The sequence below is a fragment of the Sus scrofa genome, chromosome 6 (genome assembly GCF_000003025.6).
Source record: "Sus scrofa isolate TJ Tabasco breed Duroc chromosome 6, Sscrofa11.1, whole genome shotgun sequence".
NCBI lineage: Eukaryota > Metazoa > Chordata > Mammalia > Artiodactyla > Suidae > Sus > Sus scrofa.
In genome coordinates, this window is record NC_010448.4 from 160,641,781 (window position 1) to 160,667,415 (window position 25,635).

At 41.4% G+C, this 25,635-nt stretch overlaps 1 protein-coding gene across 7 annotated transcripts in view; it reads left to right on the plus strand.

Moving 5' to 3' along the window:
- Positions 12,038–25,635, plus strand: part of EPS15 (epidermal growth factor receptor pathway substrate 15) — a 138,699-nt gene continuing 125,101 nt past the window's right edge. For 2 of the 7 annotated variants that reach the window (XM_013999406.2, XM_013999407.2), the window contains exon 1: positions 12,123–12,290. In XM_013999406.2, coding sequence (XP_013854860.1) covers positions 12,258–12,290 — 33 coding nt within the window. In that variant the 5' untranslated portion in view covers positions 12,123–12,257. Of the gene's footprint in view, positions 12,291–25,635 lie in introns of all 7 variants that reach the window. The other 5 variants (XM_013999405.2, XM_005665438.3, XM_021096667.1 and 2 more) reach the window with 5 other exon arrangements.

A 25,635-nucleotide genomic window follows, 5' to 3' on the forward strand; every position in this document is an offset into this window, starting at 1 on the left:
AACTAATCCGACTAGGAACCATTAGGTTAAGGGTTCGATCCCTGCCCATGCTCAGTGGGTTAAGGATCCAGCGTTGCTGTGAGCTGTGGTGTAGGTTGCAGACGCAGCTCAGATCCCGCGTTGCTGTGGCTCTGGTGTAGGACAGTGGCTACAGCTCCAACTCGACCCCTAGCCTGGGAACCTCCATATGCCACGGGAGCAGCCCAAGAAATGGCAAAAAGACAAAAATAAATAAATAAATAAATAAAAATAAAAACTGAAACTGAAATTTCAGTTTCTTATACTTCTGTTAAATTTATTCTTGAGTATTTTGTCTTTTCAATGCTTTTGTAAACAATTTCTTTTTCTTTTTAGGGCTGCACCTGCAGCGTATGGAAGTTCCTGGGCAAGGGGTCACATTGGAGCTGCTGCTGCCAGCCTATGTCACAGCCATGGCAATGCCAGATATAAGCTACATCTGTGACTTACGCTGCAGCTCACGCCAACACTGGAGCCTTAATCCATTGAGTGAGGGCAAGGATCGAACCCACATCCTCGTGGACACTGTGTTGATTTCTTAACCCTCTGAGCCACAGCGGGCCCTCCTGAGAGTGACTTTTCTAAAACAATTTTTATTTCCTTTTCCTGGAGCTCTCCCTGACTCCATGTTGCCCTTAAAAGGAACACTTCACTTCACTTATTAGTTTATGAGGCCAGTGTGCCTCTCACCCTAGCCTAGGAGCCTTACAAGCGAAAATGCAACCCAACTGAATTACAATACTTTTCCCAGTTTTTGCTCTCTTTTGCTTCTGGACTTTTGTACACATTATTCCCTCTGCCTGGTACACCTGCTTCTCCATCCACCTCTTGCTTCACCAAAAAAATTGCTACTCCCACTTCAAGTCTCAGTTTACACACGGCTTCTACTGGGAAGTTTCTCCCGGCCCCACAGTACAGATGTTGTGTTCTTCCAGTGTGTTTCACATCACGGGGATCGTGTTCTTCTCAACTTTATAACTTTGCATTTATAACTGCCATTTTACCTGTCTGTCTTCCTTTCTAGGCTGTGTGCTCCTTGAGAGTGGGAACTAAGTCTTTTTCAACTTCTGGGACTCCTCTGCCTTGCCGAGTGCTTAAGGCATATGTGATGAAACCTTAATTGAATGAATGAGAGAAAGTCGAATGATCTGCTCTTCCTAAGTCCCATTCTTCAGTAAACCCGTCCTTAGGAGTTCTAATCAGTGGTCTGAGAATAAGCCCATGAGGCTAGGAGTTGCAGGATGTTGTTTGGGCCTAAGATAATTACCACTGAAGTTGTGATCAGAATCTGCTGTTTTAAATAATAAAAAAATTTTTTCCACAATAATCTTTGGGTGGATATTTAATTATAGGAATGTTTTTTTTAAATAGAAATTTCAGCTCTATAGTCTTTCAAAAACCATTGAGTTTTTTTTTTAATCCAAGTCTTCAGTATTGATAATTTTCTAGACTCCGCCACATTTTGATATAACAAAAACTTAAAAAGTAGCTCTTTTTTTTTCTTTCTTTTTATGGCCATACCTGAGGCATACGGAAGTTCCTGAGCCAGGGGTCGAATCAGAGTTGCAGCTGAGGCTTATGCCACAGCCACAGCCACAGCAACATAGGATCTGTGCTGCATCTGCAAACTTCAGCAAACAGCGCTGCAGCTTATGGCAATGCTGGATTCTTAACCCGCTGAGCAAGGCCAGGGATCGAATCTGCATCCTCACAGAAAGAACATCAGGTCCTTAACCCCCTGAGCCACAATGGGAACTCTGTAATTAGCTCTTTGAATGCTTGTTGTGTAGTTAGCACTGTCTTAAGAACTTTATATAAAATATCATTTCGTCCTTATAATTGCTCAATGAACTAAAGGTTATCATCCTCATTTCTCACATGAGAGACAGACTGGTTAAATAACTTGCCCAGATTCCCAGGAGCAGAGCCAGAATTTGAACCCATACTATTTTGACATTAAATCTATACTTTTACTTGATTTACTTCCTTCATTTTCCCTACTTATACTGTATAATTTTGTGGGAAAAAAAAAATGTATCTCACTTGAGGCTATGTTTACAGTTAGTAAGTAAAGCAAAATTTGTATTTCGTCAAAATTATCCCTGAAAAATTCATGAAATTATTCAGTATCATATAAAGATGCATTATGTCTGCATAATCTCAACTCAGCCAGGTTTTTTTTTTTTTTTTTTGTGGTGGGGGGGCTTAGATCAAATCCTTGCTCCTTTGGTTGAACATCAGCTGAACTCTGGCTTGCTTATAGAGATAACATTGAAAAACAAAAACAAAACATTGAAAAACAACAACAAAAACCCCCTTCTTAAACACTGAGCACCAAGGGTGCATAATAACATCTATATAGAGTTAAATGCAAACATGACGCTACTGACATACTTTGCATACTCATATACCTCGATTTTCTGGGCTGGGGGACGTAGCAGATAGAGACTCTGGTGCCCCTTTTTGTATCTCTTATACTAAATGTTGCTGTGAATTGGGACAGTCTCCTCAGACTTTTAAAATTTGACAGGCTTACTTCAGATCTCTGTTAGGGAGTAGACACAATGTTTATCAGTAAAGCCAAGGAACACAGGACTTATAAAGATAACCAAATCTTTCATCATCACTGTCATAACCAGAATATGAGTCCCTACTTTCTGAGTACTTATTCCGTTTCTCATGTGCCAGGCACTGCGCAAAGTGCTTTACAAGCATTGTCTATTTTATTTTTTAATTTTTTAATTAAAGTATAGTTGATTTACAATATTGTGCTGATTTCTGCTGTACAGCAAAGTGACTTAATCACTTCCTCAATATATATACACATTCCTTTCCTTCTTTTTTTTTTTTTTTTTTTTTTTTTTCAGGGTTGCACCTGTGACATATGGAAGTTCCAAGGCTAGAGGTCAAATCGAAGCTGCAGCTGCCTGCCTACACCACAACTACAGCAACTCGGGGTCCGAGTCGCATCTTTGACCTGCTCTACTGGATGGCCACACTGGATCCTTAACCCTCTGAGCGAGGCCAGGGATTGAACTCGCATCCTCATGGATACTAGTCAGGTTCGTTTCCACTGAGCCACAAAGGGAATTCTCTACATTCCCTTTTTTTTTTTTTCTTTTGGCTTTTGTCTTTTTAGGGCCATGCCCGAGGCTAAGGGAGGTTCCCAGGCTAGGGGTCCAATCGGAGCTGTAGCCACCAGCCTACGCCACAGCCACAGCAATGCCAGATTCAAGCCGTGTCTTCCACTTACACCACAGCTCACAGCAACACCCGATCCTTAACCCACTGAGCGAGGCCAGGGATCGAACCTGCAACCTCATGGTTGCTTGTCAGACTTGTTTCCTCTGCGTCACGACAGGAACTCCGCATTCCTTTTCTTATATCATCTTCCATCATGGTATATATTTAATTTTATTAATCACTTTGATATAGTTTGCGTAAAACTGAGGCTCAAAGACGTTCAATAACTTGTCTATGATGTTATAGCCTAAATGATTCAATCTCAAATTTTCTGATTCCAAAGCCCATCCTCTTGTCCCTGTCAGGATTCCTGGCCCATAAACCTGACTCCCTCTTAGAAAGGTATAATAGGTTCCTCACTGTGCTTTTAAAAAAAATCAAGGCCACTAGATTTTAAAATACTATCAACACAAAACAATAATTTCCCCATTTGCTTCCAGTGGTGATTTTGCATCTCTGGGAATCTCCAGACAGACATTTCTCTAAGCCTCTTCTGGCTCAGCCACGAGTCCCTCTAGGTATTTTCTAACATCTTCTCCTCCATCCTCTGCTAGTTTCTCCCCTTCCATCCTCACTGTGCTTAATTTCACCAAACATCTCAACATGCCCAGAAAATACTTGCTTTTCCTTGCTTTGCTGACACAAACTTCACCTGGGAAAATCTGGCTGCACTGTAGGCCAATGGTCAGGAATTTGATGGGAAGTCCCCTGGAGGGTTTTAAACAGACAAATGACCAGACCTGATGTCTGCTTTTAAAAGATCTTCCTGTCTATGACGTAGGGGCAAACATGGAATTGGGGACATTAGTGAAAGAGCTGTAGCAGTGGTTCATGAGAAAGGTGATGATGGCAGTAAAGATAGAAACAGTCAGATCGGGAACATATTTTGAAAATAGAATTGGAATTTCAGATGTATATTGCGGTTGAGCCAAAAAAAACTTGCTGATAGCTTGGACTTGGGCTATGAAAGAAAGCACAGAATCAAGGAAGAAAAGCGATGAAAGTCCAAACAAGGCATCCTCTATCTGTGTTATGAGATGTTCAATACACAGCCATGGTTTTACATTTAGACACAACTGTGATTGTGGCTTAGAAGATCTTTGACTGAAATAGTTGTCTGTTTGTCATTACATGTCCATGTAGGGTGTCTTAGTTTTCTCTACGTACATGAACCTTCTAAGTGCAGGACACTGTTAGTAGGCTCTTTCACAATAGTTGCATCCTTTAGCTTTCTCCAAACCCTTGGAAGTAAGAATTAATATCCCCATTTCGCAAAGAAGGAAACTAAGCCTTAATTCATGATTTCACTGAGGTTACATATTTAGTAAGGGGCTGAGCTGAGATTTGAAGTTAAATTTTACTCTAAAGCCCATGCTCTTGTCACTGCAATAATTCAAAGGTACAGAATCAGAGTTCCCCAAACTTTCTCCTCATTGCTTGAAGCCTCTGTTGACTCTCATATGCCCTACTTTAGAGCCCAAGGCTGGCAAACAGGACAGCTTTGTTCTGTCTGCAGCCCATCTGCAGACTTGCCTTGTGATTTAGGGCAAGCTTCTTAATTTGATGGTGTCTCAGCATTCCCACATGCTAAGCAGGGCTTGTAATTAGTGATTAGTGATTAGTGATGCTTTGAAATCTGCAGATGAAAGGATCTGCAGCCTTAAGTGTAAATATTTTCTTTCCCATCGTGTTCTTTTCATTTCTTATAGCTTGTAGGACCCTTCGTAAAGAAAGAAAGAAAAAGGAAGGAAATGGGACAAGTGTGAAATTGTGTATTTGCCTGCTCACTAGAAGCCAGTGGAATTTTAGGAACACAAATGTAACAACCCTCCTGCTCTAGAGAACTCCATACATACTACTAATAAATGAATAAGTTTGTTTTTGTTTTTGTTTTTTGTCTTTTCTAGGGCCGCTCCTGTGGCATACGGAGGTTCCCAGGCTAGGGGTCTAATCCGAGCTGTAGCTGCCCGCCTATGCCACAGCCACAGCAATGCGGAATCTGAGCCGCATCTGCGACCTACACCACAGCTCACAGTAACACCAGATCCTTAACCCACTGAGCAAGGCCAGGGATCGAACCCTCAACCTCATGGTTCCTAGTCGGATTTGTTGACCACTGAGCCATGACAGGAACTCCTAAATGAATAAGTTTTATTTAAAAAGAAACCTTTAAGGTAGGCTTTGAAAGACCACTGGAGATCTTTAAAATTGATTTCTATTTTGTTTCTGGCTTTTTTTGGGGGGGTGGGGGGGTCTTTTTAGGACTGCACCAGTGGCATATGGAAATTCACAGGCTAAGGGTTGAACCAGAACTGCAGCTGCCAGCCTATGCCATAGCCATAGCAATGCAGGATCCCAGCCACATCTGTGACCTATGCTGAAGTTTGTGGCAATGCCGGATCCTTAACTCACTGATCAAGGCTAGGAATCGAATCTGAACCCTCATGGGTTCTTAACCCATTGAGCCACAGTGGGAACTCCTTTCTGGCTTCTTAAATTCTAAATATTCTCCAGTAGGAAGCAAAAGGAGCTAACACCTAGTCTCTGCTGTGTGCCAGGTATCAAGCTAAATGCTTTCACATGAAACCTCATTTAATCATCATAATAGCACTACAAGGTAGGTGCTCTTATTACCTTCAGTTTAAAGGAGCGGAATGGAGTTCCCGTCGTGATGCAGTGGTTAACGAATCCGACTGGGAACCATGAGGTTGCGGGTTCGACCCCTGGCCTTGCTCAGTGGGTTAAGGATCTGGCATTGCTGTGAGCTATGGTGTAGGTTGCAGATGTGACTCAGATCCCGCATTGCTGTGGCTCTGGCATAAGCCGGCAGCTACAGCTCCTATTTGGCCCCTAGCCTGGGCACCTCCATATGCTGCGGGAGCAGCCCTAGAAAAGGGGAAAAAAAAGGAGGGGAATGGAGTTCCGTCGTGGTTCAGTGGTAACAAACCTGACTAGTATGCATAAGGATGCAGGTTCTATCCCTGGTCTCGCTCAGTGGGTTAAGGATCTGGCATTGCCGTGAGCTGCTGTGTAGGTCGCAGACATGGCTCAGATCCCACATTGCTGTGGCTTGGTACAGTCTGGCGGCTACAGCTCCAGTTCAACCCCTAGCCTGGGAACTTCCATTTGCTGTAGGTGCAGCCCTAAAAAGACCAAAAAACAACACCCCAACCCCCCAATAATAATAAGGGAGAGGAAACCATGGATTTGTATAGTTCTTTGACTTGTCCAAAGTCACAAAATTAGGAAGTTGCAGAGCCAAGACTGGACCAAGGTGGGCCTTCCCAGTTCTAAATTCAGTCTCTTCCCTGGACTCTCCCTTGCCCTGAAAAATTAGCAGTGCCTATAATTTTGAACTGTCCTATCACACCCTGGGTGTGTGGTATTTAAAAATCTCTCACTGCTTGTTCTTTTCAGTCCCTGGCACAGGGACAGTTATTTGTGCAGCACAATTGTTATTATTGTGCAGCCTCACATATTTTTTCTGCCCTGGGCAAACATGAACAATAATGGGCTATATTTATGAAACCAGCAGCTTGGAAGCATGAGCTCCAGATTACCATTACAATTGTAGTATAATTTTTTTTTTTTGGTGGCTTAGCACCATTTATATAGAAGGGCTTTCTCAAAGTCTCATGCCAATAAACTGGTTCTTTGTATATTCAGAGAACTCCTCATAGCTTTTTTTTTTCCCCATAGTTTCGATCAATCATCCTGCATTTCTAAAAGCTGACATCACAGACGTGCAGTGTTCAAGAAGAGCTGATAGCAGTCACCTCCCAAAGTTGAAAAATAAAGAAATAAAAGTAGCTGTGCAACTGTGCTGTCTCTTAAGGGTGGGTTGGGGAGGGAGAGTTAGAGCAGGACGGTGAAATAGAAAGATGGGCTGATGAAAACACTGTTCATAAGTTTTCTTCTCTAAGATCATCTTGGGTTTAGGGTTACTACAAATCTGGAGCCTCATCTTCAACTTTTCATGATCAAAAGCTTCATTTCATGAAGTTTCTTGGGAGTGATCAATGCCTTCAAGACACCAGCAACATGTCCTAGTGTAAGAAGCACATATGAGTCCGAACATCCATGTATAATTCCTAGCCTTGTCACTCTGAATTTGACAAATTCCTCTTCTATTACATAAAATTAATAATAACCCTAATAGTGAGGATTAAGTGAAATCATGCACATGAAAGCAGCGATTGTTGGTTATCAGTATCCAGATTTAAGTCATTATATACAATTTATTTACCTAGGAAAACAACTACTTTTCCAGGGATATGGTTATCAGCTATTCAAGGTACTCCTTTCTAATAGTTAATGTATCTGCAAAACTGACTTAGTAATTGGGGGGTTGTTTGATAGGCAGAGTTAAATGGGGATCTTGAAGAATAGTATCCTTACAGCTGCCATTTACTGAATACCCATTTCAGGCCAAGCTCTTTAAAAAGACATTTATGCTTGATTTCTAATCCTTACACCATCCTTACAAGGTAGGTATTATTATCTCCAATGTATACATGAGGAATATGAAGCTTAGAGACCCAGAGACATTAAGTTGCCCTAGAAAAAACAGGTAAATACTTTTTGTCTGCTCCATGAAGCTCATTCTTGTTACAATCAATTAGATTATAACATAGCTTCCATTAGCTACATTTTACTCTCCTAAAATAGATTTGGGATATGACCCAGTGTTTTGATAAGATCTGGGGCACACATTTGCAAACTGTCATCGGTGTGTCATCTAAAAGAAAAAAATTCAGAAGTTCCCATTGTGGCTCAGTGGTTTAAGAACCTGACTAGTATCTGTAAGGATGTGGGTTCAATCCCTGGCCTTGCCCAGTGGATTAAAGATCTGGCATTGCTGAGAGCTGTGGTGTAGGTTGCAGACACGACTCGGATCTGGTGTTGCTGTGACTCTGGCATCGTAGGCAGATACATGGCAGATACAGCTCCGATTCAGGCCCTAGCCCGAGAACTTCCATGTGCCACAGGGTTGGCCCTAAAAAAAAAAAAAAAAAAAAAAAAATTTCAGTCCCGGAAGCTCTAGGCCTTTTTGGGAGTTTGGCCCATCACTCCCATCAAGTTTTTAATTTAAACCAAAAGCAAATGAGCAAAGAAAGAAGCCAATACAAATTACTGGTGGTCTGGAAGGGAGCTGGGGGCAATTCCCATACAAGCAGTCTTCCCTTGCTTAGGGGTCTTATTATTATTATTATTATTATTATTATTAAATCTTTTAACCAAGGCTGAAAACTGCTCTGAGCTTACTTAAACAAATTATTTATAAAGTATTTGTTCTTCGGGTCTCTTATCTCTGAAATTGAGTTAAAATAAGGATCCAAATAATAACTACACATGAGTCTATGCAGTCAGTTCAGTTCAACAAACTTTTATCATATACCTATTCAACTCCAGGAGTTGTACTAGATACTGTATATAAAAACATTTATAAACCATGAAAAGCAATACTATACAAATATGTGTTGCTTTTGACTTAATATAAATCACACAATAATGATTCCTTACAGTTCCTCAAATTTTCCACATCAATTGGCTCATTTTTTAATACATGAGGAGTGGAGGCTCAAACAGAGTAAATGATTTGTCTAATACTATACATTGACTCAAATATTCTCCTCACTACTCCACACTGAGTTCTAGGAAACTCTATATACCAGGGACTCCCAAGTGTCCCTGTCACCAAGAGCAATATCTTGTATCTCGTATGGTTTGGAAGAGTCTCCTTGAACAGCAAGTGAATCTGTACTCCCAAAAGCCATTTATCCTATGACTTTAAGATTTCTTAACTAAACCCATGTATCTACATCTTTAGGTATTTCCATACATGTTATCTCATACAGCCTCACAATAATCCTAAGGTTGTAGGAATAGTAAATAGTAGAAACAGGATTAGAACCTGGACTTTCTGAGGTCCAAGCCCTATTTATTCCACTATGCTGTACTATTTTGGTTATTGGCTTATAACCGTGGGAGAATCACCTACCCTCTGGGACCTTTAGTTACCTCATCTATAAAATGAGTATGGTGATTATTACATTTCAGAATTGTCGTGAAGTCCAAAAGTGATGATGTAAATTAGAAAAGTAGAGTAGAAACATCAGTGGTGGTTAGAGCTGATAAATGTACCAGGAGAGTGGGGAATAATTTAAAATTGTATTTCTCCTTCTCCCTTAAGTTAAAAAGAATAACAGCAAAAAGAGATCAAAGAAGACTCTCTTGAAGACGTGGTTGCTCACGAGACCAGCATAGTAGTGGCTCTTTGTTGGATGGACCTTGTAAAAAGGGACCTGAGTAGAGTCAGGAATTTCTGAGGGCATTTCTGGGATGGTTTGCCTGTGGTGTTAAGGTCTAAAACCTTTTGTGGGGCTGCCTCCATCCTGGGCCTTGTTCAGTGGGTCCTCAGGGTGCATCAGATGGAGACCATTATGATAATAGGGGTGTGGGCCTGATAGAGTTGTGTTTCATTGTTGTGGGAAGCCATTACGATTGAGAAAGGAAGACCCATTCTTGGCAAAAACATTTACTGATGCCTTCTCTGTGCTAGGTCAAATTGTGAGAGGGATGAAGTTGGGAGTTGGCCTTCTGTCCTCATGGGTTTTACAGTCTAGTGGGGATATAGAAAACCCCCCTCAGGAGTTCCCATTGTGGCGAGGTGGAAACGAATCTGACTAGTAACCATGAGGATTTGGGTTCCATTCCTGGCCTTGCTAGCAGGTCGGGGATCTGGCATTGCCATGAGCTGTGGTGTGGGTCCAAGACAAGACCTTGGATTTGGCATTGCTGTGGCTGTAGCATAGGCCAGCAGCTGTAGTTCCACTTTGACCCCTGGCCTGGAAACTTCCATATGCCACCAGTGTGGCCCTAAAAAGCAAATTAAAAAAAAAAAAAAAAAGAAGAAAAGCCTCTCAACTAACTCTTAAAAACAAGTCAGAGTGTTAGGATCATATCAGAGCAGCTAAGGTGGGGTGTGATTTCCTAGAAGGCTTCTTGAAGTAGATGGCAGGCACATACTCCAAGTCAAGTCTTTTTTTTTTTTTTTTTTTTCCCGCTTTTGCTTTCTAGAGCTGCACTCAGGGCATATGGAAATTCCCAGACTAGGGGTCAAATTGGAGCCACAACTGCCAGCCTATGCCACAGCCACACCAGATGTGAGCCAAGAATGCGACTACCCACAACTTACAGCAATGCTGGATCCTTAACCCACTGAGCGAACCCAGGGATCAAACCTGAAACCTCATGGTTCCTAGTCGATCGTTTCCACTGAGCCACATTGGGAACTCCCAAGCCAAGTCTTTATAGATTAGGATTTCAAGTAACTGGTTGGTTATTTCAAGTGAAGAAGGCAGCATAAGAAAGTGTAGTCTTGGAGTTCCTGTCGTGGCTCAGTGGTTAACGAATCCGACGAGGAACCATGAGGTTGAGGGTTCTATCCCTGGCCTTGCTCAGTGGGTTGAGGATCCGGCGTTGCCGTGAGCTGTGGTGTAGGTTGCAGACGCGTCTGGGATCCCATCTTCCTGTGGCTCTGGCGTAGGCCGTTGGCTATAGCTCCCACTGGACCTCTAGCCTGGGAAACTCCATATGCTGCGGGAGCAGCTCAAGAAATAGCAAAACAAACAAACAAAAAGAAAGTATAGGAGTTTCAGTCATGGCTCAGTGAAAAACGAATCTGACTAGTAACCATGAGGGTGCAAGTTTGACCCCTGACCTCGCTCAGCAGATTGAGCATCCAGTTTTGCCGTGAACTGCGGTGTGGTTCGCTGATGCGGCTCGGATCTGGCATTGCTGCAGCTGTGGCATAGGCCGGCAGCTGCAGCTCCGATTTGGCCCCTAGCCTGGGAACCTCCATATGCAGCAGGTGCAGCCCTAAAAAGAGACAAAGAAAGTGTAGTCTGTGTCATGTTTGACTTGGCAGGAATTAAGGCCTTATAATGAACACCTAACACATTCTATGTATCAGAAACAGTCCTTATCATTGAGGCTCCCAGTCGAGAGAGCAGACAGATGGAAACGGTCATCAGGGTGGTGACTTCATAACGTAGAGAAGAAGTGTTAAAAAGAGGAGTGTGTAGCTCCGACTTGCGGAGGTCGGGAGATGCTTTGCGAAGGACAGGACGTGATCCTTGAGTTGTTTCTGGAGAACGTAAGAGGAGTTTGTCAGGTGGACCCGGGGAGGATTTAGGAATGCGGCAGGCACCTGAGCAGCTCCCAGTGCTCATTTATGGAACAATCTGAGTGTGGGAGGCAGCAAGTGGGTCAGGAAAGCATTCTTTCCCCCTCCCAGGTAGACTCTAGCTCCCGGAGGGAATGACTTTAGAGTCTTCTTTGTTGGTATCACACTGTAATAGCAGGTGGTTAAATGAAAAGTTTTGGAGTCAGACGTGGATTCTACTTCACCAGCTATCGAACCAGCTTACGTGTGACACCTATTTGTGTTTCAGTTTCCTCACTTGTGCAATATATTTATGTCTCAGTCCCTTCATTTATACAATTAAAAAATAAAGCGTCTAACATAGATTCTGACATATATAAAGTGCTGTTATTTCTTATAAAGATCTCATTTAATCCTCACAAGCAATCTGGACTTTGGATATAATTTCCCCCTTTTTTCAGAAGCAGAAGCTTAGAGTTGGCAGGTGACTTGCTTAAAGTTCTCGGGACAATGGAGAGCGGCCTCTGCCTCTATCTTCACAGGCCGCCCACCTTCATTTCTTTACGGGCCGGGTTTTCTCCGGCGGCCCCAAGAGTAGGCTCCGGTCCGGTGGCAACAACTCCGGCGCCAGGATTTGGGGGCCGCCGCGGCCTGCGCCGGGCGGGCGGGGCCAGGCGGGGCGGGGCGGGCGAGAGGAGGGAAGTTGTCGAAGTTCGGGGAGACGCCCGCCTGCCCGGGCCTCGCCTCCGGCCGCTCCCTCCGCCTCCTCCTCCCCCGGAGACCCCGTCCGCTCGTCCTTCCTTCTCCTCCCGTGCATGATGGAAACACCATGGCTGCGGCGGCCCAGCTTTCCCTGACACAGGTAACGCGGCCCGCCCGTCCAGTGGGCTGGTCGGCCGGTGTCCCTGGCCCCCTCCCCCACTGCCCTGTGGTTCACCGACCCGGGCAGTTTCTCTCGGGCCCGGGCGGGCGGGCGGGGCGACCGAGACGGAGCGCGCGCGCGCGTGTCTGTGTGTGTGTGTGCGCGCGTGTGTGTGTGCGAGTGTGACGGGGGGAGGGCGCCATCCCGAGCCGGCAGCTTCGCGGCGGCTGCCCAGACCCCGCCCCGGCCAGTTTGCGCCCCGGCGCCGCCCCAGGCGGCGCCCACTCCCCTCGACCCCTCGGTGCCCCTCGCCCCGCTCGGTCGGTGCCCACCTCTCTCACTCCGGTCCGCCTTCACCCACCCAGGAAGTTTCCTCCTTCCAGGCCACACGCTCCCCAGGTGAGCTCCTGTTGAGCTCGCGCGGATCAGCCTCAGCCCCCCCGGCTCAGCCCCGGTCCCTCACGAGGCTCGCCTTCCCGAGCCGGACACCCAGGACCCCTCCGAGCCAGGCTTTCCTTTCTAAACCGGCCTTTTCCTGCTGGAGTCCGGCGATAGCCCTCTCTTCCCCAGTAGTTTCCTTAAGTCAGCTCTCTTCCAAATAAGTCTCATCCCACCGGAGCGCACGCACCCTTGCCCTGCTGGCCCCGTCCTGGGATTCAGCCTCTTCCCCTCCTGATCAGGTTTCGTGCGGCGTCAGATCCCCAGATTCAGTCTTTCCCTCAGTTGTGCTACCACTCCTACTCTGTGGGGTCAACATCGCTGTCCACGCGGATAACAGGGAGTCATCCTTTAACAGGTGTGATGGTTCCTCCAGTCTCGGTGCTGGGAACGACTTGCTCATCCTGGGGGAATCTTCACCAAAACCTGTTTTCAGGGTCTTTTCCTTGCCTTTCTGCTTCCTTCAGAGCCCAGTCCTCGTGCTTCCCGTAAAACTGCTCAACCTCACTCTCCCTGGGAGCCTCGTGCCCCCCTCTCTGTAAAGAAAGCTTGTTGTAATCTTTCCATGATGTACAGGATGATGAGGGGATGTGCACCTGTCAGTCCCTTTCCACTTTTTTGACCAAACCCACCCCAGCCTTACTTTTCAGCCTGCTTTCTCCCGAGTGAGCTGGTGGCTCTGCACCTCTGTGCTGGGGCCCATGCAAGCCTTCCTGCCTGCCCTGTAGTATTTCCCTGCCACCTTGTAGTCTCCTTGGCCTGGATTTGTCAGGGCTTCTAAGGCAAAACACGGGGATAGGTTATACATTTGGGCTGGAGAGTTTTCCGTGTTGGGAGCAAGAGACGTGGGGGCATTTTGCCAAGCATTCTAAGATAGACTGAGTGAAAAATATTCTCCCCAGGAACCAGGAATCACATTGTAAACACGTGCCTCAGGTAAAATAAAAATTAACTTCAGCTTGCAGGAATTATCAGCTTCATAAGTGAAGTGTGTTTATTTCCCACTCTGGTGTTGCTTATCCTATTTTGACAAGCACATAATGGGGAAGAATACTTGGAATGTGGGGATTTTGTCTTGGTGGCAAATCTCTTTGTAAGGGTATTCCTGAAATTTGAGAAATGGCAACATTGACTTTTGAGTGTTCACTTTTTTGGAGTGGGCGCTCACTTTTTAATAGTCTAGTTAGTGATACCCATTAAACAAGATCCTTTAGGCAGGCTGTTGCTGTCTGGCTCTGTTAGCCATTTCCAGCAGGAGTTTTCCTTTCCTGAAGATTTTGTTCTCCTGAGGACTTGTATAGATTTGCTTCCTAGTTTTGTGCTTACTTTATTCTCTTCCTGTAAGACTGTGTTTTTAGTTTCTATTTACTCTCATTCATCTCTGGATATTTTCTTCAGGCTCTGTCAGTTTTATAGACAGTTAAATAATTTAAGTATGTTCTTGCAGTTATATATTTAAATATTAACCTGTACACAGAGTAAATACTGAATCAGGAATATAATCCTTCAGTGTTTCACATATGAGAGAACAAACATTGATGGTTCATTTACATTGAAAATCTAAATAAATCAATTTAGAATATTTTGATTTTAAGACATTAAGAGAGAATAAGATATACTGTAAAGGCTCAGGAAAAAGAACCTTCCCAAATGTTAATATATTTGTTATAATGTGCCTCCTTGTTATTTAAAAACTTGGCTGATTTGTGTTTTTTGATTTTTTTATCTGCTTGAGGCAAATAATCTGAAATAACAATGCAACCTGGTTTCACATTCATTATTGATCTGTTTACTATCACACCAACCCCCACTCCACCCCCAGCACACACAGACATAGGTATGCTTCAGGGCAGGGACTTCTTTCACTTCATCTCTCTCCTTCACTGCCCATCTGGAAGAAAGTGATTAATAGCTGGAAAACCTAAAGGACTCTATGGCAGTTACAAAGATTAAACAGATGCTGGAGTTAGTTTCTGCCTCTAGTTATGAGATAATAATAGTTTTGGAATAAGTTCATTTATTCAGTATTTGTTAAGTTTTTAGTATGTGCTATGCACTCTGCTAGGATTGTCTATAATTTTCTGCCTTCATCAATTAAGCAAAACTGACAATTGGGGGAAAAACACATGAAAAATAATTTACTCTTTCCTTCCTCTTTCCCTTGCCTGCCAACCGGCCTTCCAACTCCTCCACCACCAGAATAAATTATCTAAATTATCATAGCCTAGCATCTAGACAGGATAGGATGCTAGAATAATGAAAACATTAGTTTCAGTCCCAGCTCTGCCAAGAGCGAACTATGTCATTGAGTTGTCTCCAGGGCCAGTTTTCTTAGCTTTAAAAGTCATTCAACAAATATTTATTGAACATTCATTATGTGCTCGGAATTATTCTAGGTACTGAGGATATACTAATGAACAGAATAGACGACAGCTTGGAGCCTGAAGACAAACAAAACATGGAGCTTACATTTTAGTTGGAGAGTTTGAATTAGCTGATCTAAAGGCCTTTCCAACTAACATTCTTTTTTCTAGATCATATTCTATGATTTGGAGATCTGGTGGTGACTTTCCTAGGGCACTTTAGTGCTATATAGCGTCTGTGTTTTCTGATTTCAGTTTTCTTCACTAGGTGTTCTATTTTCTTCTTGTAAGTTAAAACTTGAGTGAGAAAGAGCTTGTGATTTTTTTTACCTAGGGTGGTAGATTACAAAAAAGATACTTCCTCTTTTTAAACTTGGTTGATTGCCCATTTCTTCTTTAAGCCTGTATCTAATAATATTATTATGATTCTCTTTGGGTGTTATTATATGACAGGAATTGTACTTCACTTAACACTCCATTTTACAAGTGAGGGAAGTAATTTGCATAAATTAGTAAGTGGTAGATCGAAGACGAAGGTCTGTAGGACTTTAAAAGCTGTCTGCTATACTTCTCTGTGTACTAGATGCTTGGCATGTCCATTGTTCCCTTGTAGTTTTTCTTCTTTTTTTTTTTTCATTATCTGCCCTGTTTTCCTAATTAGGTCCTAAATTTCTTGAGGATGGAAACAGTGTCTTTTACTTCTGAATCTCTAGTTCCTTTCATGGTATCTCGACAGTATAGTTGTGAGTGGGCAAGTAGTGCTGTTTTTTTGTTGTTGTTTGTTTTTTAAAGGCCTAATCTGTGGCATATAGATGTTCTCAGACTGGAGGTCGAAATGAGTTGCAGCTGCTGGCCTACACCCCACCATGTCAATGCCAGATCCGAGCCTCATCCGTGACCTACCCTGCGGCTTACAGCAGTGGGGGATCCTTAACCCAGAGTGGGGCCAGGGATCAAACCTGTGTCCTCATGGGTACTAGTCACGTTCCTTACTGCTGAGCCACAACGGGAACTCTGGCAAGTCGTGCTCTTGATGATGATAAAGATTTTATTTTATCGAAAGATGGCATACATAAAATGATATTTTAAATAATACTCCAGCAGTTCAGCTTTATGTTGAAGTTTTCTTATTTTATCAGGGATTCTTTTTTTTTTTTTTTTTTTTTTTTGTCTTTTTGCCTTTTCTTGAGCCACCCCAGCCACATATGGAAGTTCCCAGGCTAGGGGTCTAATCGGAGCTGTAGCCATTGACCAACGCCACAGCCACAGCAACAGGGGGTCCGAGCTGTGTCTGCGACCCACACCACAGCTCATGGCAACACTGGATCCTTAACCCACTGAGCAAGGCCAGGGATCGAACGCACAACTTCATGGTTCCTGGTCAGATTCGTTAACCACTGAGCCATGACGGGAACTCCAGGGGTTCTTTTTTTAATAATAAAAAGCCTTTAGGTTCCTTCCTGTTGCGGCTCAGTAGGTCAGGAACCCACCGAAGTGTCCATGAGGGTGTGGGTTCAATCCCTGGCTTCATTCAGGGGCTGGGGATCCTGAGTTGTCACAAGCTGTGGTGTAGGTTGTAGATGTGGCTTGGATTTGGTGTTGCTGTGGCCCAGGCCTGCAGCTGCAGCTCCAGTTCAACCCCTAGCCTGGATACTTCCTTATGCCGCAGGTGTGGCTATTAAAAAAAAAAGAAAGAAAAAGGGAAAAAACCTTTTAGAATGTATATGATCAAAAACAATAAATACTATGAGAATATTTTTTCTCTTAATGCTAATTTTAAATTGCAAGAGTGATATAACTGCATCATAGAAAATTTGGAAATTGGAAAAAATCTCCCATAATTTTATAGTTTCTGGTGTTTATTTTCAGTTTCATTTTTAAAAAGTATACAGAATGTGTTGATAAGCATCTGGTTTAAATAATGATGGTAAATACAAGGCAGAGTATGAAAATTACAACATATTCTCAGAAGCAGAAAAGGAATTTTTTTTCAACATGACAAATTATTGGAGTTCCTACTATAGGACTGGCACATTAATGGTATTTTTCTTTTTTGCTTGCAATTGCAGTACAATGTACTCAGGAACTCTTAGTTTCTTTGAACGATATCTAACAGTTTTCAAAATGGTTTGGAATGTTCAGCATTTGGGAGGAGCCGTCATAGTTAAAATTAATTAGGAACAGTTGGTTTGTCCAATAGAGAGTCTCCCAGGAATAGCCTAAGAGTGAATTCTTTTGTTTTCTCTCTGTTAGCAGATAGAAAATAATAACAGACTAACATGTAGTCCAAGAAGATTGAACATCTTTATTTAGTAACGAATCATAGTTCTTACCTCTCTCATTAATAGTCTGATTTAAGGGTTCAATCTAAGGTGTTTTTACTTGCTCTTCAAGAAATTTTAAATACACACATGCTTCTTTGTTTTGCGAATTTTGGTCTAAAGAAAATTGGAGTTCTGGAAACGAAAAGCAGGAAAATGGCTTAAAAGAGGGGAGGGAGGAAAGAGAGGCAGGGAGGGAAAAGACCCATCGATCAAGATCTGTTAATTTGGAGAATCGGTAGAAATAAATGAAAAATTAATCTAGGCAGAGTTCATTAGGCAAACCCATACACTGGAATTTCATTTTAAAATAGTTGAACTGTCATCAACAAGATAAAATATTATACCTTCATTAAAAATTGTGTTTAGGAGCTTTTAGTTATCTGAGGAATGTTGTAATTTGCATGCTCTGTTACCAGTAAGTGGAAACATTTTATTTGGACAGATGGTCTAATCCAGTTAAGCATGCATAGAAAAAAAGACTGGAAGAACCAAAAAACCCACAAGGTTTTATGATAGTATGGTTATAGTTTTTATTTATATTCTTTTCAACAGTGACTGTGTATTTCTTCTGTAACCAGCTGATTTAGCATTTCTGTATCACAACTACTCAGAAGATTCAGCTTTTTAAATTGAAATCAATAACTATTTATAATATTTTATATCAACTATACTTCAATTAGAAAATAAAGTAGCTGTATATATAAAGTAAGAATTTGTGTTCTAAGATGGCATCTACATTCACCTTTCATCTTAAACATTCCTAGCTTTGGCTTTAGAGAAATTGGTCAGAAGAATGATAATAATAATTATTGTTATAATTGGTTTGGAGAATTCAGTCAGAGGATTAATTTATAATTTCGTGTGCTGCTTTATAATTTACCAAAGGTTTATGTTCCTCGTTTGATGTTCATAATAACCCATGAGCTAGGCTATTATTATCATCATTTCAAATTGGAGAATACCGAGGCTCAGAATTTGTGACTTAAGTTTTATAGTCAGTAAATAAAAGAGCCAGCATAAATCCATGTTAAAAAAAAAATTCACACATAACAGTGAAAGTCTCCATCCTGCTTTTGGCCCTCAATCCCCTTACCAGAGGCAGTCATTCTTACTGTTTCTTTTTTTCTTTTTTTTTTTCTTGCCGTTTCTTGTGTGTATTTCCAGCAATAGTCTCTGATATATTATGCAAAAAATTATGTGTATATGAAACCTATATATGTTTGATATGCTGTGTATATTGTATGTATATATATAGTTCTTTGGAGTAAGCTGCATGTTTTGTGGCTTTACTGTTTTTTTTAGCTTAATCTAGGAGATTGCTCTGTATATACACATATAGATGTCCCTCATTATTTCCAAAATTTTAGAATATTCCTTTATATATGAATATACTATAATTTATTTAACTAGTCCTGGTGATGGACTTCTGTGTTGTTTCCAATTTTTGGTATTACCACCAGTGCTGCAGTGAATATTCCTTTACATGTCTTTGTGCACAGGTGTATGTGCCTTCATTTTTGGTAATGATAATTTTGGGGCCAAAGGTCTTTTTTTTTTTTTTTTTTTTTTGTGGTGCACCCATGGCATGTGGACGTTCCCAAGCCAGGGATTGAATTTGAGCCACAGTTGCAATGCGCGGCAATGCCAGATCCTTTAACCCATTGCACTGGGCCAGGGATCAATCCCGTGCCTCCACAGTGACCTAAGCTGCTATAGTCGGATTCTGAACCCACTGCGCCACAGCTATAACTCCCAAAGGATATTTTTAATTTAGATAGATACTGCTGATTTGCATTCAGAAAGGTTATACCAACAACAGTGTTTCTGCCTTTCCCTATCAACATAATATGAAAATTTTGATCTTTGTTAACCTGGAATATAATAATATTTGTTGAAATTTGACCTCTTTTGGCCTCGTGCACTATGCTTTTCTATCACATAAATGTGAGCTTTTTATGTATTTTGTACAAAAGGTTGAGATGAGGCATATTGAATCACAAGTGCAATTAAAAATAAAAATTTGGGAGTTCCTGTCGTGGCGCAGTGGTTGACGAATCCGACTAGGAACCACGAGGCTGTGGGTTCGGTCCCTGCCCTTGCTCTGTGGGTTAACGATCCGGCGTTGCCGTGAGCTGTGGTGTAGGTTGCAGACGCGGCTCGGATCCCGTGTTGCTGTGGCTCTGGCGTAGGCTGGTGGCTACAGCCCCAATTGGACCCCTAGCCTGGGAACCTCCATATGCCGCGGGAGCGGCCCAAAGAAATAGCAAAAAGACAAAAAAAAAAAAAAAAAAAATAAAATAAAAATTTGGTACTATAAAGCTACTGTAATCAAAACAGTGTGGTACTGGCACTAAAACAGACACATAGATCAATGGAACAGAATAGAGAACCCAGAAATAAATCCATGCATTTATGATCAGTTAATCTATGACAAAGGAGGCAAGACTATACAGTGGAGAAAAATCTGTCTCTTCAATAAGTGATACAGGGAACTGGACAGCTGCATGTAAAAGAATGAAATTAGAACATTCTTTAATACCACATACAATACTAAACTCAAAATGGAATAAAGACCTAAATGTAAGAACTGAAACCATTAAACTCCTAAAGGAAAACATAGGCAGAAACACCCTTTGACATAAATTGTAGCAACATCTTTTTGCACCCACATTCTAGCGTAATGAAAATAAAAGCAAAATAAAAAAATGGGACAAATTTAAAAGCGTTTGCACAGCAGAGGAAACAATCAACAAAACAGAGATAACCTACTGAATGGGAGAAAATATTTATAAATAATATGACCAATAAGGGGTTAATGTTCAAAATATATAAACAGCTTATACAACTAAATATCATAAAAACAATCTGGAGTTCTCTTGTGGTGGATTAGGGGTCTGGCATTGTCACTGCAGTGGCTCAGGTCACTGCTGTGGCAGTTTGGATCCCTGTCCCAGGAGCTTCCACATGCCGCAGGTGCAGCCAAAACAAAGAACAAAACCCTAAAAAAAAACCCAATTAAAAAATGGGCAGAGGAACCGAATAGACATTTTTCCAAATAGCACATGCAGATGGCCAACAGGCACGTGAAAAGATGCTCAGTATCACTAATCATTAGGGAAATGCAGATCGTAACCACAGTGAAATATCACCTGACACCTATCAGAGTGGCTGTCTTCAAAAAGAACACAAAATAGTACATGTTGGTGAGGATGTGGAGAAAAGGAAACCTTTGTACACTGTTGGTAGAATGTAAATTGATGCAGTCACTATGGAAAACAGAATGGAGGTTTCTCAAAAAACTAAAAATGGAACTACCGTATGACCCAACAGTTCCACTCCTGAGTATACATCCAAAAAAACCCAAAACACTAATTTGAAAAGATACAGGCACTGCAATGTTTATAGCATTATTTACAGTTAAGATATAGAAGCAACCTAAGTGTCTATAAAGCAAAGCATGAATAAAGAGGTAGCATATATAGGAGTTCCCATCGTGGCTAAATGGTTAGCAAATCCGACTAGGAACTGTGAGGTTGCGGGTTCGATCCCTGGCCTTGCTCAGTGGGTTAAGGATCCAGCGTTGCCGTGAGCTGTGGTGTAGGTTGCAGACGCAGCTCGGATCCCGTGTGGCTGTGGCTGTGGCATAGGCATAGGCATAGGCCGGTAGCTACAGCTCCGATTAGACCCCTAGCCTGGGAACCTCCATATGCCGCGGGAGCGGCCCAAAGAAATAGCAAAAAAAAAAAAAAAAAGAAGTAGCATATATATATGTGTATGTATATATTCATTCAGTCACAGCTATAAAAAGAATGGAATGATGCCATTTGCACCAACAAATTATTGGGAGAGTGGAGTCTGTGTGTGAATGTATGTCTGTGTGCATATGAGAGAAGAGGTCGACATTGGGATAATAATAACTGCTTATTGAGCACTTAAAATTTGTCAGCAAAAATCCTGTTTTCAGTCAACCTTAGAGCCTGATAACCAGATCATCCTTATTATTCTTGTTTTATAAAAAGAAAAAATTTAGGCACAGAGGTGAAGTAATTTGTTCAAGGTCAAACTACTGCTAAGTGGTAGAGCCAGGATTATAACCTAGGTAGTGTAAACAGCTCATATAAGTTGAATGAGTCTGTATTTCTTTTTCTTTTTGTCTTTTTGCCTTTTTCTAGGGCCGCTCCCGTGGCATATGGAGATTCCCAGACTAGGGGTTGAATCGGAGCCGTAGCCACTGGCCTACACCAGAGCCACAGCAACGCAGGATCCGAGCTGTGTCTACAACCTACACCACAGCTCACGGCAACGCTGGATCCTTAACCACTGAGCAAGGGCAGGAACCGAACCCACAAGCTTATGGTTCCTAGTTGGATTCGTTAACCACTACGCCACGACGGGAACTCTGAGTCTGTATTTCTAAGGGCAAAATCGCTCTGACAGAGCTAATTATGATGCCATGCCTCAACTATAACTGAGCACATGCTCTAGGCTGTAATATCTTAGCTGAAAATCAACTTTTCATTGCATAGACCACATTTCTAGAAAGTGATTGTTGTACCAAGTTGTAGTGGAGGGCTTTTGTAGACATGATAGAAGGTAGTTTTACATTTTGAAAACTCTAGGAGTTTGTTACTTGTGAAAATAGCTTATCTAGGTTAGTGTACATCATGCCATTATTTACTCTTCTCTTGGACGTGGTAGTTTGAACTTGGAGTTCCTTCAGTATCTTATTACTAAAGGTGATACCATATATCAGAGAAGAATTTCCCTAAAAAATATATATCTACTCTTAAGTAAAATTTAGAACTGCTGAGTCTAAGGATTTCTCAGGCTCTGGATATGAACATTGTTGAGAACTAGAGTGAAATAACAGGAGATCTTGGGCTTTACCATCAGAACGTCTTCATTTAAATCTTTTATTTGATTGTATAACACGTCTCTTAGGCTCTTTTTTTTTTTTTTAAACCCTAAAATGGTGAATAAACTTAACCTGTAGAATTTGTTATGAAAAAATCTGTGAAATAGTGGTTATAAATGTCCAGGATCAGTTTAAGTGGTCACGGCCATTAATAATAACAGCAGCAACAGTTAGTACCATCACTGGGCAAATACTTATGACTGATAGATTTTAGTTAGTTACAGGGCCATTTATTTTTATGAGATGTTTCATTTAACTAGACTTTTCATAAATCATGGTACCAGGGGTTATTGGTAACTTCATTCCGTCTTGTGTTGACTTGGTACAACACTGTTACGTCATTATGTGTCTGCTGAAACTATGAAACTTACATACATTAAAGGTGCTTCCATTGTTATTACTGGTTGATCCTCTTTTATTTTGGAACGCATTTACTAAAAATGTCTTGCATGTTGTGTCCCCACTGTATTAGGCCTGGGATGTACAAAGAGAATAAGACCTGGACTCATGCACTGAAGTACCATTTAGTCTTTTAGGGAGATAAACACTGACTCTGTGGGGTAATAAGTACTGTGATAGAGGATGATGGAAGTAAGACCCTTGGGGGCTGTGGAGTATTCTGATTCTGATGGAACTTTTTGTGGTAACTTAGTTTTTAATGTTTTCATTGTTTTGCAGTATCCAAGATTGATACTGTAGATGACATTTTAAATTGTACTTAAAAGGACAATATAAAACCATAGGAACATTTGATTCAAGTCAAATTGTATTTTGGTGCATAAAATCCACATTGGGGGATATAATATCCATTTTCTTATGATTTATTCTCCGCTTTTTTCTTTGTAATAAAGCAAGAATTTTTTTTCTTTGCTTTTTTTTTAGGGCTGCAACTGCAGCATATAAATGTTCCCAGGCTAGGGGTCGAATCATAGTTGCAGTTGCCAGCCTAACCACAGCCACAGCAGTGTGGGAACCAAGCCACATCTGTGAACTACACCATAGCTCATAGCAGTGTTGGATCCGTAATCCACTGAGTGAGCCTAGGAATCAAACCCATGTCCTCATGGATAGTAGTCGGGTTTGTTACATACTGAGCCAGAATTGGAACTCCTAAAGCAAGACTTTTTAAAACTAGATTATAAGACATTAGGAAGGAGTTTCAAAGATAGAATCAAAGGATCTTTGACCTGCTCAAAAATAGGATGTTAAAATAATCAGAGTATCAAGTTTTTATATCGCAGGAAGGACGCTAAACTTAGTACAAGGCAAACCTGGATTTGAATTCTCCCTTTGGCATTTATAATCTCTCTTGGTGACCAGTGGCAAGTTATTTAAACTCTCTGACTTCCTTTTCCTTATGTATGATATATGTATTATTAGAACATAGGAAACATTCAGTAATATTATTGATACTTAAATGCACAATTCACATAAATAATATTAATTTTTTTTCACTTCCAAAATTTTCACTCCTTAAGAAAACTTGAAACATGGAGAACTATAGCAGGAAAAAGCATGGGTCAGTCACCATCCAGTCCATTCTTTTTTTTTTTTTTTTTGCTTTTTGCTTTTTTAGGGCTGCACCCACAGCATATTGAAGTTCCCAGGCCAAGGATTGAATAGGAGCTGCAGCTGCTGGTCTACACCACAGCCACAGTAACATAGGATCTGAGCCACATTTGCAACCTATACCACAGCTCACATTTGCAGTCTGCACTGCAGCTCACAGCAATGCCGAATCCTTAACCCAGTGAGTGAGGCCAGGGATCAAACCTGTATCCTCGTGGATGCCAGTTGGGTTTGTTACTGCTGAGCCACAACAGGAACTCCCACCCCATTCTTTAAATTTTAGTTTTCTTTTTTTTTTCTTTACATGTTTTTAACATGTAGGTTATAACTTCTCTCCTGAGTTCCCCTTCACCTTTCTCCCCCCACCCCCCGCCCTCCATGTCTGTTTCTCTCTTTCACACGAGTGTGTGCAAGTGCACACACACAAAGTATAACTTTGTTTTCTTTAACTTAACATTATAGGTGTTTTCTTCCTATTTTGGCCTTTGTAACATCTTTTTAATGTCTTTATTGATTGGATGTTTTGTAGTTAATCAAACCCTTATGACTACAGATAGTTTATGTATCAATTATAATTAATGCTGTTGCAGATGACATTTGACATGCCATTTGGTGAATCCTTTTTTGTAGTTGTAAATAGTATTTACTATAATTGAGTAATTTTTCTATGTATACCCTTGAGTTTTGAAATTAAATTTCATTTAGTTATATTTATAGATCTTGAGTGGCAAAGCAGACAGCAGCAGTAATTTACTCAGGAGCAGTAACCTCAAAAAACTATTGTGAAGGGATTAAATTTATTTAATTCGGCTGTAACGACCACTTACAGGTTATGAAGTTCACTTAGCCTAGGAAACTGGCATTAAAAGTTGTGAGCTTGAAGAAGTTTGGATGATTGCAGTTTGCATACATCTTTTTTTTGCAGGTTGTTTTCGTTCTTAGTCTGTACTCTACACTCTACATTCTGTACTCTACATTCTAGTCTTTGTTTTTGTTTGTTTGTTTGTTTGTTTGTTTTTTCCTGGCACACTTTTAGGCAGGCCCTTTTAAGATCTGGGGGGTGGATTCTGGACCATCTGGCTCTTTAAAATGGTTCAGAAACTTAACTCTGTTGCTTGTGCTTTGAGCTAGACTTGCTTGAAATGTCCTGGTTTGTCTCTGTGCTTGGCAGGGTTTTTCTTTTATACCTTCACAGCTTTTCAACAACGGATTTCTTCCTTATTTAAGTAGAGGAATTTTACTGGTACCAGTGTTTACAGGTTGAGGTAGACAAGAGTTACTTTCCTATAACCTCACTAAAAAGTTAATAATTTTTTAAACTAAATCTGCATTTAGAAATATGAACCATATCATACACTTTAAAAAAGTACTGGAAGTACTGCATTTATAATATGTGTAAAAATTATTAATAATGTCCTTTGATACACAAAACTTTACCTGTTAAGAGATTTTTCTATGAGTTTCTTGCCTTGTTATTTCTTTAAATTAAAAAAAAAATATGGAGTTTCTGTGGTGGCTCAGTGGTTAATGAACCCGACTAGTAACCACGAGGATATGGATTCCTGGCCTCACTTAGTGGGTTAAGGATCCAACGTTGCCGTGAGCTGTGGTGTAGGTCACAGACATGGCTTGGATCCCGCGTTGCTGTGGCTGTGGCATAGGTCAGCAGCTACAGCTCCGATTGGACCCCTAACCTGGGAACCTCCATATGCTGTGGTGTAGCCCTAAAAAGACAA